We start from the raw sequence: 13,827 nt of genomic DNA, 5'->3' as shown, positions 1-13,827 counted from the left end.
CGCTTTGCATTGCACTTGGTGATGTAAGGCTTGGATGCAGCTGCTCGACCGTGGAACCCCATTCCATGAAGCTCTCTACACACTGTTCTTGAGCTAATCTGAAGGCCACATGAAGTTTGGAGGTCTGTAGCTATTGACTCTGCAGAAAGTTGGCGACCCCTGTGCACTATGCATCTCAGCATCCACTGACCCCACTCTGTGATTTTGTGGCCTACCACTTCATGGCTGAGTTGCTGTCATTCCCAATCACTTCAACTTTGACTATGGAATATTTGGTAGTGAGGAAATGTCACGACTGGACTTATTGCACAGGTGGCATCCTATCATGGTACCACCCTGGAGTTCACTGAGCTCCTGAGAGTGACCCATTCTTTCACAAATGTTTGTAGAAGCAGTCTGCATGCCTAGGTGCTTGATTATATACACCTGTAACCATGGAAGTGGTTGGAACACCTGAATTCAATGATTTGGATGGGTGAGTGAATGCTTTTGGCAATATACTGTATTTTCTATATGAGCTCAGACCTAGTTTGTTATTTCTGTACTGCAAGTACTTATGGGCTGACATATACACTAACACCGGTATATCTGCACTAAGCTAATATTTGCCAGTCTAACAGCCTGGCCAATTTATTAGTTAGGTTCTAGCAAGTATAGCAATAAATTATAAAAATGGCATTCTGAGATACTGGCAAAGAAACACAGCCCAGTAAGGACTCATGTGGATGCATGAGTACCTGCTACTCTACAATAATGTCTAAATAATAGGAATGATCACTCAGTTTTGGGGTGTGTGATTTCAGTCATCTTAATAGGAGCAGTCCTTCTTCTACCGCTGCTCACTATGTTAGAAAGTATTCTTATTCTTACAGAAGAACAACATCTCTAACCATGTGATTCATTACCAAAAATGGACATATTATTGTCTTAAGCCTGCTGCCTTTACATTTTCCTATACAGTATGCCTTGCTATAACATATTACCTTTTGGTCCCACTCTGCCATGTGTGGAGCCATTTCATTGGCTGCAAAGTCAAAGGCCACCTTCTGGAACTCCTTCTGTTCATCTGTGAGTCCAAGGGCAGCTGTCAACAACATGCAGAGAACATACAGAGCACTATGGATGAAATAACACACTCTTGCTGGAGCATAAATCATGGTAAAGTCGATGCACTCAGATTTCTTGTGAATATCTTTGGATGGCAATAGAGCAGAGTTATGTTGTTAGACCCAGTTCTTTAGTTGAAAGCACGAGAAGTGAAGACAGAAGAGGACTGTATGAAATCAACAGAAAATGTAATCAAAGTCTGGTCACATGTAAAGTCATACAGCGCTGGGCTCAGAGAAACGGAGCTTCCGCAGGAATCCCGTCATCTAAGAGTGCTGGACTATTGTCTGTAGTTCCATTTATCTTCATGGGCAGGAACCGCCCCGGACAGAGGTTGGACTTACACGTATCCTAATGCTATTGGCCATAGGCGTGAGCAGGGCATCCTCTGCTCACGTCAGCTTACTAAATATGCTAATCAAATGGTGATGTGAGTGTTGTAACTCAGGTGGTATCTAACAAAAACATGAACATATGGTCATCTTCAAAGGGCAGACATCCTGTCTACAAAAACCCTAACAAACAAACAGTAAATACTGGACATTTGGTCAACTTCAAAGTGCAGACATCCTGCATACACATTCTTTAACAGACAAACAGGAAATACTAAGCAGTTTTAACAGTTATCAATGCAATAGTGATACATATAAGTAAAGAATAAAAACTTAAATTCATATGACTGAAATATTACAATGTCATGCATAGTTAAGAACTTTAAAATAAGTTTGGGTGCATGAAATAAGACACTATTTCTCTTCACAAGAACTGTCATGGTGATCTTGTGAAAGGTAACAAGTTGCCAGCTGCTACAGCTAATTAGCAGCTCCAGGACACTGAATGTAAGTGCTAACCAGAGCTGTTGCAAGAATATGACCATGAAGACCTTCAAACTGAGGAAAGCAGCAATACGCCTTTGCTGCGTCCAAACTGCTCTACAGAAGAAGAAGAAGAGCAGTTGCGAGGTTGGAGACATGGAGAAAAGCCTCCATTCTCACAAAAATACATTAAAGTATTAGATGATGACATTTAGGTTTGGGAAGATAACAGTAGCTGCCCGGGGGGAGGGTCGAGGTTAAGCAGGTGTGTGTAGCTCCCTCTGCCTTATGACCGAAGGAACAAAACTAACCAGTGACAGCTAACTATAGGTAAATTTTCCATTAAAGAACTGCATGTCCTCACTTATTCTAGTCTCAAAAGATGGTTTGGCCACCACATAGCTATAAAACGCAAAAATTAACATGTTAGCTAACTAGCTAAAGTGACATATGTTTGTTATGATCACCCGGTGCTTATTCAGATTTTGTCTCATAAACTAAAGCTAAAAGTTCTCGTTTTTAGGACTTACGGTCGATACATGAAGCAATTCCCCGTCTTTGTGAGATTCTGTTCGATATTAAATAATAGTTTCTGCACACGCTGGAACACAGTCTTGCGATTCTTGTTAGAGGTCTGATTGCCGCCATGTTTACCTCTACAGTGTTGAGTTGTATCGCTGATGCTGGTGTTGCTGGGAAATGTAGTTCTATAGCCTGCTGTCTCAAACGGAAGTAGCTGTTGCCCACGTGTTTTTTCAACGGATTTTGATGTATGACAGCTTATGCCAAACCCGTCTATCTAGAGGTACGACTAACCAGTGTTTATACAGGTTTCAATTAAACCGGGCTGCTTTGTCATCTGTACTAACGTTATTAGCAAACCGTGTAACGTACGTTTACTTTAATACGGGCCTCAGGTGTGTGTAAAGTTGGTAAAGCTCTAACGTTAGTTAATCTATGCCATGATGCTCACAGGAAAGGATGCGATGCTTTCATTATCACAATTGGCGTTGAGTGTCAGAGCTGCAACAATTAGTCCATCAACAGAATATTATCTAGAAACTATGTGAATAATCTACTGCCTGATTGTTTTGAATACTATTTTAAAGAAAATACAACACAACTTTGTTGTGAAAATAACTTCCTGGTGAATATTTGTAAACTGGATATGGATGGTTGCAGACTGTTGGTCAAACAAAACAAGAAATCCTAAGACATTACGTGAAACTGCAGTGAACATTATTCTTTTACTTCTTATACTTTTTTGGGCATTTTATAGACAAAATAATTGATTAGTTCAGAAATTAATTGGTAATTATCAATGCAGATAGTAAAAAAAAGTTAAACTAGTTGCAACCCTAGTGGCAAAAGATTTTTGTCATTTTATGGATTATGGCACTATATCTCATTCTCTATCATATTGTATGTGTTGTATTGTTACAGCAACAGTCTATAGTCTGTGATATAGCACTTTTTTAACCTAAAAGAAAATGTGTTCATGGATAAAATGACCAAACAGGTCATGTCTGTTTTTGGCAAATTCAGCAAAATAAATACTTGAATGAAGTTAATTATTTACACTGATGCAAAAATCACATGAAAAGACAGTGTTGCCATAAAAAGGTGTATTCCTTGATTTCCAACATGGTGCATGTTTAGGGGGACTACTACTACAGTACAGATAACATGAAAAAAATCTCTTATGGTAGACAATCGACAATTTGATATAATCTAAAATCATCCAACCTTATTATGGATGATGCATCCTCTCTTTATAGACTGTAAGAGATGCCACCAAAGAAAATGGCCAGAGCGAGTACAACAGCAGCAACTTCAGGTACACAGATGAAATCACAGAGTAAAACCCACAGTACTGTCTGAAAGATTTTCTACTGAGTGACAATTACTGCCCCAACAACACAGGAAAAGATGACAGTGACAAAGCCATCTCTTCTGCGAAGCGAACAGTTGGGTGGAAGAGGAAAGCTGCAGCTTCTGTTGAGACTGGAAACAGAAAGGACAGCTCAGAATCACCTGGTTCTGCACAGTACTGTCACTGGCTGATTAAGTCTGAGCCTGAGAGCCGCCTTGAGAAGGGGATCGATGTAAAGGTACAGAGCAGCTGCTGTTGTTGTAAAAAGTGAGTGGGCTGTGCTCATCTCATGCTTTGCTTCATTCTGCAGTTTGGAATTGAGGACCTGAAGGCTTTGCCTAATCAGACCAGCTGCTGGGATGGCGTCCGCAATTATCAGGTAAAGTCACAAAACCGACTCATGTAATGAAAAGAATAAAAAAAGGAAGCAGCACAGACCCACCGAGAAAAGGCTTTTAGACTCTTCTTATTATCTCCAGACTTGTGCAGATTCTTTTCTCACAAAAGTAATGAATACACTTTTTTATTTTCTCTGAGGGAATGATGCTCTAAATTATATGTCATCTGCAGGCACGCAATTTCATGAGGCAGATGAAAGAAGGGCAGCTGGCTTTCTTTTACCACAGCAACTGCAAGGAACCGGGGATAGCAGCAGTCGTTAAAGTAAACCATTCTCTCTCTCTGCTGAAAAGATCCTGATTTAAAACCAAGCTACAGACCTGCCTGACATTCCGCTTCCTTTTCTAGATTGTGAAGAAAGCATATGCGGACCACACTCAGTTTGACGAGACAGACGTCCATTATGATGCAACTAGCAAACCAGACAAGCCCAAATGGAGCATGGTAAAATAAGTGAGGAGTAACAGCTAATGCAAAGTAACACCTGAATGTGTTCATCAAATAGAGTTATGAGTGGTAATCAAGCACGAACTTGATTTCTTCTCTTTTTCGTAGGTGGATGTCCAGTATCAAAGAATGATGAAACGTTTTCTTCCTCTGTCTGAGCTGAAAAAGTACCACCTGCAACATCGCTCCACGGGAGGGCCGCTAAAGGACATGATGCTATGTACAAGGGCCAGGCTCTCTGTGCAACCCCTGACCACAGGTGCGTGAAGAAGCATGTGCAGTCCTTTTTTTTTTATGTGTACTGTGAACTAGTTACATTCAGTCTGTTTTTCTGTCTACAGAGGAGTTTGACTTTGTCCTAGGTTTGGAGGACAAAGAGCAACTGTGACAATTTGGACCAGATGACAACTCACGATGTGTAAAATCATGAAACTGCAACCTAGTGTCACGTCATATGCAAAGTGCAACTAGTATACAATACTGCAGTGCTTTTTGTCTTGTTCATAAATATTGTCAAATTACAGCTCCCATGTAATGTCGACCTCCCTCTGATACAGGACCAGCTTGCTATATAAAAACATTGAATAAAGGTATTATAACACAGTATGTTGTTGTTGTTGTAGACAGATGTGTTTATTAATGTATTGTCAGCAGCTGCAACATCCTGTGAGACATCCAGATGCTGGTGTATAAACAGATAATGAATGACACGAGAAAACAAAGCTGTAATCATGTCTTCATAGGAGATAGAATCACTGAGAAATACTATAAACAAGTTAACACATACAAATGTGCTTGCAGCTACATTGTAGTGTTATAAACCATTTATTAAAGGTTTATAGAGTGCTTATAAATGCTGGGGGTGGGGTGCAAGTAAAGGGTTACTGTAAAATCTCAAAACTGCACCAGCTTTTACCACAAAACTGACTTCATTCTGTTGTCCATAACTTTCCCTGATCATTCTGGTGTGCAAAACCCAAATTGTCTGTCTAAAGTTGTGTATTAGTATTAGATGTGTAACTTAGGAACCAAACACTTGGGACTGTTTGACATGTGAGGAGCTACATGTCTCTTCAGGTTTATCTTATCAAACCATTCACTCCTTTCTGCAACACAACCAGTACAACATGCAGTTTTTCCATTTGGCATCAATTTATTTGACTTTTGGGGACAAGGAGTAGTTGATTAGCATTTTGCAAAAGATAGATAGTTCTACAGTAATCTTTCTGGTTAGAAGACTAAAATTATGTTAGAGGCAGGAGAATTTCATTTGCTCGATACACATAGGCACAACGTTCAAGTCTCTAATAAAGAGAATACAGAAGACTTTGTACTATTAGACCTTAATATAAACACTTTGACAACCTGTCCTAACACCACTGGAATGCTGAGGTAAAGTATATGAACATGACAGGTCATTCTGTGGCACTGTGTACTGTCTACTCAGTGTACACAGGCTGGAATGAGAGAACAGGATTTAGCTGGTCTTATTTACAGATTTTTTTAAAAAAATGTGTGGGATAATATTTAAAAACAAAAAGATTCCAGTTTCCATTTCCACCATTTTCTGTTCAAACCCAAAGCAAAAGGTGTGCTCAGCAAGATAAAGCAGCGCAATATCATCACTGATTTCTTGACCTAACAAAATTAGGAGTGCATTGATTAACCGTGGAATGTTGGAAATACATTTTGATGACAATGCAGCTACTTTAATTTAGAGCCGAGAAATCAATTAATCCCCAACAAGCATTAGAATGGAACAAACAGAAGCCTTAGAAATTCAACAACTTCACATCAAAGATCTTACATAATGAATATGGTGACAGGTGGTTAGTTTGATTCCTGTAAAGAAAAAAAAGCATTAATGAGGAAGGTCAAGACCAGCAGTCTTTGAATGCCTCATGCATACTGTTTCGTTGTTCACATACTGCATGTCGTTCTCCCTTCTTTCTCCTTTTACCTGCAGCAGCTAACAAATAAAACAGCTGCTTGACAGTTGGACAGTTGACAGGTACCTCCATCCCTCCAACACAGATGCTCACAAGTCTTCTGAGAGGAGAGTGGAGGGCTCTACCCGCTCTCCTCCTTTGCAGCCTGTTCCAGTGCGCTCTCTGAAGCGGCTGAGCCCTCGAACCTCTGAGAAGCAATGGCAGCCTGGTGAGACATGCTCTTCCTCACCACGTCACCTTTCCTCCACAGGGTGATTTCCTGTAGGAGGACAAAAGGTCATGTTTGGAGGTTTGGAGACTTTGCGTTTTATATTAGTGTGCAGTATATAATATTAACGTAACTGTATAGACCATGCCAGCAATCTTATTTAAAACACATCTGTATTGTTTTGTCTTTAAATTAAATTTAAGGGGTAAACAGGAACAAATAGAAAATAGCAAACATATTGAATATGTAAAATAAAAAGAGAACATTTCATACCACAAACAAACAAAAAAAAAGAATTAGGGAATATATAGGAGAAAAACATGTTTTTGGGTTAGTAGAAGTGACATGTTCTGCTTGGTACGACTGGATGCATCGTTCATAATTTTGTTTTATTTTTTCTTATGTTCTTTATTTTAGATAGTATTTATACTGTAAAGCACCTTGAGCAACAAGCTATTCAAAAGAAAGAAAGTCACTTTCAGCTTTTCCCATTTAGGGGTCGCCACAGCGAATCGTCACACTGACAGCTCGCATGTTGACATTTGGCACATGTTTTACGCCGGATGCCCTTCCTGATGCAACCCTGATTCGAACCCGGGGCGCCACGGTGAGAGCGCTGCACCTTAGCCACTAGCCTACCAGGGACGGCTAGCAACAAGCTGTTCAAAAAGCTAAGATATTTCTCTTAAGATAGAAAGAAAATTAAAACCAAATGGTCACATATAGGAAGCAGAAAACTAGCAGATGTTCAGCATTTTTGTTTGAGAAAATGACTTCAACAATCAATCAATGGTCTACAGCATTGAAGATTTATTTTATGACAAGCAATTATTAGAAAAACAGCTTCAGAACTAATATGGGGTTTGCAGTATATATATATCAACAAACTGGAATTTTATGCCACAAGGAAATGATAGTGTGCACACTGAATTCAAGTGCCACTGCCAACTAAATTTCACAAAGAGAAAGTTAAATACTTCCAAAGATTTAATACTCTTTTTTTCAGCCCCAGTCTTTCTGTAGCTCAGACATCACCCAAAATGTATTTTAATGCTTTGCAGCTCAACACCCAAACCACACAGTCAAAAGCTGCTTACACTTAGTGTGGAAAAGAACTGGGACACAGCTATTATTTGTCCAACAACTTTACTGCACTTTCCTACTGAACACCATGCATACACTTAGGAAACCTCTACCAGAACCAGCTGGCACGCCCAGGTAAAGCTCGTGCATTCTGATACAGTTTGTGCTGCTGCTGAACAGCACTGCACTGCGTTATACTGACCACCATATTTATATAAGTGACAGCAGGCTAAAAACAGAAACAGCTCTGGTTATAACACAGTACAAACCACAGGCTTCAAAATGGCCACAGAGTCGGGATTACATGGACATGGATGCCTCCAAACTCAGATTACTGCCAGAAGTAGGAAAGTTGAGATTACTAAAACCCATGTCAAAACACTGACAGAGCCCATGAGAGGCCTTTTTTTTCAGCACTGTTTGGTATCATTAGCTCACCTGCTGTTTGAAGTAGCGTCTCTCCTCCTCATCGATCAGCACGAGGTTCAGGTAGTAGCGCACAGAGAACTTCTTGTTGATGTCTCGCATGGTGGGAGTCAGATCATAGCCAGCCAGGAATAACCGGATGGGAATGGATTCTCCTGAAATATGTCAAATATATTGGAACATGGTGAATAATATTTAATTTAACTGAATAAGACGATGGTTTATGTTGGAAGTAAGTGCTGCTTACCCCTGACCGGAGCGCCATCCATGATCTCGTACTTGGCGATTGTGTCGTTTTCATGGTATACACTTGGGCCGGTGCCTGTTGTCTCACGCTTGATTATGTCAATCTCCATGTGCCTAATCTTAATCCTCACCAGCAGGAAATAGATTTTTCCCACAATTACATCTTTCAGATGGTACCTGTCAAAAAACAAATAACGGAGGGCGGCTGTAAATACCAAGTAGTTTAGAAGAGTATTTGATTATTATTGACTACACTGCAGCTGGTCAATTAGACAATCAAAAGAAAGTGATTCTGCAGCTATTTTGGTAATAGATTGTTAGGTGTTCAGTTAGTCAGTCAGTGGACAATTTGATAATCGACTATTGTTAAAATCATTTACTGAACAAAAATGATAAACATTCTGTGGTTCCAGCTTCTCCAGTGCAAGGTTTTGTTGCTTTAAATTTTGGGGGGAAAAAAAAGTATATGTAATATACCGATTAGTAGCAGCCTACAAATCTTACTTGGACTTGTTATACTCAAACTCGATGTGGAGACAATCCTCAATTCCAACTTCCATTTTAATGGAGGAGTTGAGTTCGGGGTAAGTGCTCAGTGTATGGACCACAATATCCATCTCTTTAATGATGTCATTTAATCTTCTGACCACCGTAGCACGAAGAAAATATCTGTAAATAGACCAAACCGAGAGTGAAAACAGCATTGTTCCCACATTATCACATGAAGGCATGATGATATACAGTATACTGCGGGGTCAGGTGTTACAATGCTGAGTGCGTAATAGGCAGGTTAAAGAGTGACACTCACAGCTGGTTCACTTCACGGCCTATCAGACTTACCTTAGCTTGACATTCTGGCCTGTGTAGGACTCGTAAGGTTTCTCAACATGAGTGAATTCAAAGTCGAAAGTCTGCGACTGAGTTATTTCACCCGGTCGTGCCAGATCTTTCACCAGGGAAACAAACTCATGGTGGTTTCCTCTGTCATAATACAGTTCTAGAAAAGAGGATGTTATCAAGAAAAGGGACAGAGTTAGGCTATGTATTTTTTATTTTTGCTGTTTGGGAGCAGCTCCCTCCTTATCTTAATTGTGCATATAGTACATAGGAAGATGCATACAGCATATCATAGGAAGATGCATATAGAATATATAAGATACTGTGTCAAGGCAAAGGCCCCAAAAAATGCAGACAGTGCTGGAGAGGGCCTAACCCCACTTTGTGCCTCTCTTATATTACTGTACCAGGTCACAGAGCTAGGCAACCAGTTAGCTTGAAACACTTCCTGTATACTGGTGATATCTGTAAAAACCATAAACACACAATATTAGCTATGTTTCCTGCACATATAAAAATACTTTTAACCTGTTTTCCAAGTTGGTAGCAGGAAATGATGTATCCCTCTGCTCAGTTGGTCCAAAGTAGACCAAAATGTAAATATTTACTATTCACTTGTATTGGTCAAGTGAGGGACCTTTCCAATGTTTTCATACAAAACAACAGGTTAATATTTTGCTTGTGTTTGACAAAATATAACAATGAGTCATTTCAGGCTCCCTGGAACAGCGAACACAGTTGTATCAACTGAAGCCGGTCCATGATTTTTATCATGTAGCAATGTGAAGATTTTTTTCATCCAGATTTGTTAGAAAAGTCTGTAGGGATTCTGTAAACACCTTCAAAAAGTGTTGTTAAAAGACATTCTCGGTTTTTAAAATGATACCGGGTGTTTTAGGGAAGACTGGATGCACTGTGAACACATGGATGTTATTAATGCTGTCGTTGGATCCTTCCCCAAGAGCTGCAGTAGCTTCTCCATAATATTGAAAGTAATATAACACTACAGATTAGGTACTGAATTCACTTTGCCATTAACTAAAGGTGCGCAAATAATTTACTGTACTGTTTTTACTGTGAGATATAATTCACCCCTCTTTCGCACCCAAAGCTGAATTACCCACTGGGTAAAACAGGCAATTAGGCAAAATAATAATGAAATTGTCAAATTGAGTGGAGGTCCATGGAATAAAAATAAATAATTTTAGCTCCAGAGGCTATAGAAGGTTAACTCATTCATATCTCCTGCCCCAGTAATGTTTGTACAGTTCCTAACAGCTCATACAGTGAATGGCTTTATGATAGGCTGTTACTGCACCATAAAAGTATCCAAGTACTGTTACAAAGGTACTTTAACTGAGTATATTCATTTCCTGCTACCTAATACTTCAGCTCTACAACAGTTCAGAGGCATATAACCTACTGTGCTTTTTAATGTCTTTACTTATATTTACCAGCTGCAACATTCAAGTGTCCACATTCACAACAAAAACTAAAATACTTCGCATCTATCTTGACAATGTATTGATTTGTTCACTAATTTTTTAAGCAAAATAGTGAAACTATGCCGAATAATCTGATTCCAACCTCTCAAATGCGATCATTACTTGGTCTTTTAGTTATATAGCATTGTAAAAATCATTATTTTGGGGTAGTTGAAATTTTGGTCAAACAAAACGAGACATATGGAGGCACCACTTTCAGCTTATGAGTCTTCTGACCTACCTATCTGGCCAACAAACTCGATTTTGATGCCCTGGTGCTCCAGCCTCTTCCCGGGGTTCTTCAGCGTGACATTCACCTTTCCACTGACTGTCTCGCCATCATAGAAAAGAAAGTATTTGTCTTTCTTTCCATCTTCAGTCTTGTGCTCAGCCTTCTTCCTCGTTTCAGCGTCACTCAGGACAACATCAATTTCTGCACTTTGTCCAAAACCAAAAAAACTCATTGTAATGTTACGTTATGTGCTGTGTTGACTCTTATCTCTGTGACTTGTTAGCAAACTAACTGAACCAAAAAACCCGCTAACGTTGCAAAGTAGAAAACAAACCCACAATAAAGCCCCGCGGGGTGTGCGACCTCACTTCCCTCTCGGAGTACACAATACTATTACACATGAAAAAGTCGAAAATGTTTTACAGAAAACCCCGTATTTAGCTACATGCTCATACTCGTGTCCACCGATGAAGCTAAATAGCAAAATAATGGCACAACGAAGATCCCCAATAAAATGTCCATCAGTAAACCTGGCGTTTCTTTTTTTTATAATTGTTCTCCTTAATATCACCAAAATATTGTCTGCTGCAAAAACAAATTAGTCTTCGACGGACACAGGCCTCTATATTACATGTTTGTTTTCTGCAACAGAAAACGGTGGATGTTGTCAAATGATCAGGATGTACGACACCAGCACTGCCTTAACTGCTTCCGGGTGGAATTTTTCAAAATAAAAAAGACGGGTGTTCCAAACCGGAAGCTAGACTTTTTATAATGATGTAAAAATCAATATTTGATATTACTTTCTTCTTCGAGTTTTTGAATTTGTACTTAAATACGTATATTTACTAGGCTACTGTGCTTGAGTACAGTACAAGTAACAGCCCTGTATTCAATTTTCTTCTTAAAGTATTTGGCTAACAGCCAAAAAGGTTATTATGTATGAAAGTGACTATGTAAGTAATATACCGTATACTTATATAAAATTTAGAGGTTCTCGTTTTTTACTTGAGTATTTCTATTTTCTGCTGCTGCTTTTCTCTTCTACTCCATTACATTTCAGATGCAAATAGTGCACTTTTACTGCACTAATAACAGCCTACATAATATAATCAACAAATTAAATGCAACTTATTATTCTAAAGTAAAATAAGACTTTATTGATCCTGGGGAAATTACTGCACAGATTAATCCGTCAATAACAGTAAAATATAATTTATATGATCTTCTGAAATGGGTCATTTGCAGAATCAGCACTTTTACTTGCCTTATTGGGGTTATGCGCAACTTACTTCCGTATACTGCAAAACAGAATCATCCGTTTCCGGTTTGCGACTAGTTTGAAATATGGCTCTGTTCTACTCATGATGTCTCCAAGAACTACCAAAGATGAAGATCACGGATGTCCACCGAATATGCAGTTCGACGTCTAAAACACCGGGCAGCAAGCTGGATAAGGGGTTTAAGCTATGTGCTTCTTCATACATCCACGACTACGAAGGTAGAGTTATGTATCGGTTATCTTACAAACGGAGATGTAGCTAAGCTAGTTCGTAAGCTAACTAGCTAATGTTATCGATATTTACACCGAGCATCTGTCTGGTACACCAAAATAATGTAATACACTACCGGAAAGCTAATAGTAACTAAGCTTGTGTGATGGAAATGCTAAATTCGCAAACTGCTGGGCTTCTAATTTTTCACATGCCATGTCCAAGGCTGATGGTTCTGGTCTAGCATAGTCATGACACTGAAGCAGAAATCCGACGCCCATCTGTTCCTCCTCAATTTTCCTCTGGTCACGATAGGTCAAATTAACATACTGTATCAGTCTATGATGGCTATATGGAAATACAATCATACATTGTGGCTGAAAATCAATCTTAGACAAAGCAGCAAGAACCTGATGTTGAAGATTATATTTAGTAACAAGGTCTTTCTACTTAAAGCCAGGAGAAGTTGTTTCTAAAAGACATGCACTACCAGATTTTTTGAAGGAGTTTGGGAACTTCATATACAGGTCAAAGTTACATTTAAGTTAGTGCAGCTTGAATTATACAGTATATTGAATGTTGTTTGTTTATATAAAAGCAAAATTAACCAGCTGGATTTTTGAAGGGACTTTGGTCACTTATCAGAAAAAGACACAAGCTTATAAAGTGAAACAGCGTGCACTATAATTGGTGCTGAAGATAAGAACCCTGAACAACTTGACTTCAGAATCTGAAACACTGACCTCGGCGTCGACCCGTCCATCAATAAACAATCTGCAGAAACAAGCTTCCGTTTCATGTGGTTTTCAATATACATTTATTTCAGTCTGATGCTTCTTTGACAGTAGTTTACATTTCTATGCCTCTGCAAAGGCAACAGCTGTGGCTGGAAAAGTAATTCTACATGGTGTCAACCTGTACACTTAACCGTACAATTCAATTCATTTGTATAGCACCAAATCACAACAAGTCATCTCAGTACACTACATAGTAAGGTCTAGATCTTATTATTACCATCAGTACAGAGAAAACCCCAACAAATCCCCCTTGAGCAAGCACTTGGCGACAGTGGAGAGGAAAAACTCCCTTTAGCTTTACAGGAAGAAACCTGCATAGGAAGAAACCTCCGACAGACCCCGACTCAAGGTGAGCGGCCTTCTGCCTCGACCGGCTGGGGTGACTGGGTAGTTTTCATTGTCATCACTCCTGTCATTCTTATCATGGAAAA

At 39.3% G+C, this 13,827-nt stretch overlaps 3 protein-coding genes across 3 annotated transcripts in view; 1 reads left to right on the top strand and 2 right to left on the bottom strand.

The window, feature by feature from the left end:
• acad8 (acyl-CoA dehydrogenase family, member 8) overlaps nt 1–2,602 on the bottom strand; it is an 11,418-nt gene extending 8,816 nt beyond the window's left edge. The window contains exons 1-2 of the mRNA XM_020614847.1: nt 2,453–2,602; nt 984–1,084 (exon numbers count right to left, since the gene is read on the bottom strand). Of these exons, the coding sequence (XP_020470503.1) occupies nt 984–1,084; nt 2,453–2,570 (219 nt within the window). The 5' untranslated portion in view covers nt 2,571–2,602. The remainder of the gene's footprint in view (nt 1–983; nt 1,085–2,452) is intronic.
• A 46-nt stretch (nt 2,603–2,648) lies between these two features.
• thyn1 (thymocyte nuclear protein 1) lies at nt 2,649–5,244 on the top strand. The gene is made up of 8 exons (XM_020614846.1): nt 2,649–2,727; nt 3,701–3,759; nt 3,846–4,033; nt 4,106–4,174; nt 4,366–4,458; nt 4,543–4,638; nt 4,750–4,900; nt 4,983–5,244. The coding sequence occupies exons 2-8, from the start codon at nt 3,711–3,713 to the stop codon at nt 5,027–5,029; spliced, it is 693 nt and encodes a 230-aa protein (XP_020470502.1). The 5' UTR covers nt 2,649–2,727; nt 3,701–3,710; the 3' UTR covers nt 5,030–5,244.
• A 530-nt stretch (nt 5,245–5,774) lies between these two features.
• LOC109968522 (vacuolar protein sorting-associated protein 26B-like) lies at nt 5,775–11,811 on the bottom strand. The gene is made up of 6 exons (XM_020614845.1): nt 11,116–11,811; nt 9,394–9,550; nt 9,058–9,222; nt 8,555–8,730; nt 8,320–8,462; nt 5,775–6,849 (listed from the first exon to the last, which is right to left on the bottom strand). The coding sequence occupies exons 1-6, from the start codon at nt 11,336–11,338 to the stop codon at nt 6,712–6,714; spliced, it is 1,002 nt and encodes a 333-aa protein (XP_020470501.1). The 5' UTR covers nt 11,339–11,811; the 3' UTR covers nt 5,775–6,711.
• Between the last annotated feature and the right edge of the window lie 2,016 nt (nt 11,812–13,827).

The sequence above is a fragment of the Monopterus albus genome, unplaced genomic scaffold (genome assembly GCF_001952655.1).
Source record: "Monopterus albus unplaced genomic scaffold, M_albus_1.0 scaffold152.1, whole genome shotgun sequence".
Taxonomy (NCBI): Eukaryota; Metazoa; Chordata; class Actinopteri; order Synbranchiformes; family Synbranchidae; genus Monopterus; species Monopterus albus.
Note: the sequence above shows the minus strand (reverse complement) of the source record. Positions and strands in the feature narration are given on the sequence as shown.

Bases quoted from the DNA above. Each gene is read 5' to 3' on its own strand.
- thyn1 (XM_020614846.1), top strand. From the start codon at position 3,711: ATGCCACCAAAGAAAATGGCCAGAGCGAGTACAACAGCAGCAACTTCA. The intron at 3,760-3,845 runs GTACACAGATGA...CCAACAACACAG, and splicing joins TACAACAGCAGCAACTTCAG to GAAAAGATGACAGTGACAAA. The intron at 4,459-4,542 runs GTAAACCATTCT...TTCCTTTTCTAG, and splicing joins GGATAGCAGCAGTCGTTAAA to ATTGTGAAGAAAGCATATGC.
- LOC109968522 (XM_020614845.1), bottom strand. From the start codon at position 11,338: ATGAGTTTTTTTGGTTTTGGACAAAGTGCAGAAATTGATGTTGTCCTG. The intron at 9,551-11,115 runs GTAGGTCAGAAG...CCTCTTTTCTAG, and splicing joins CGAGTTTGTTGGCCAGATAG to AACTGTATTATGACAGAGGA. The intron at 9,223-9,393 runs GTAAGTCTGATA...GTCTATTTACAG, and splicing joins GGCCAGAATGTCAAGCTAAG to ATATTTTCTTCGTGCTACGG.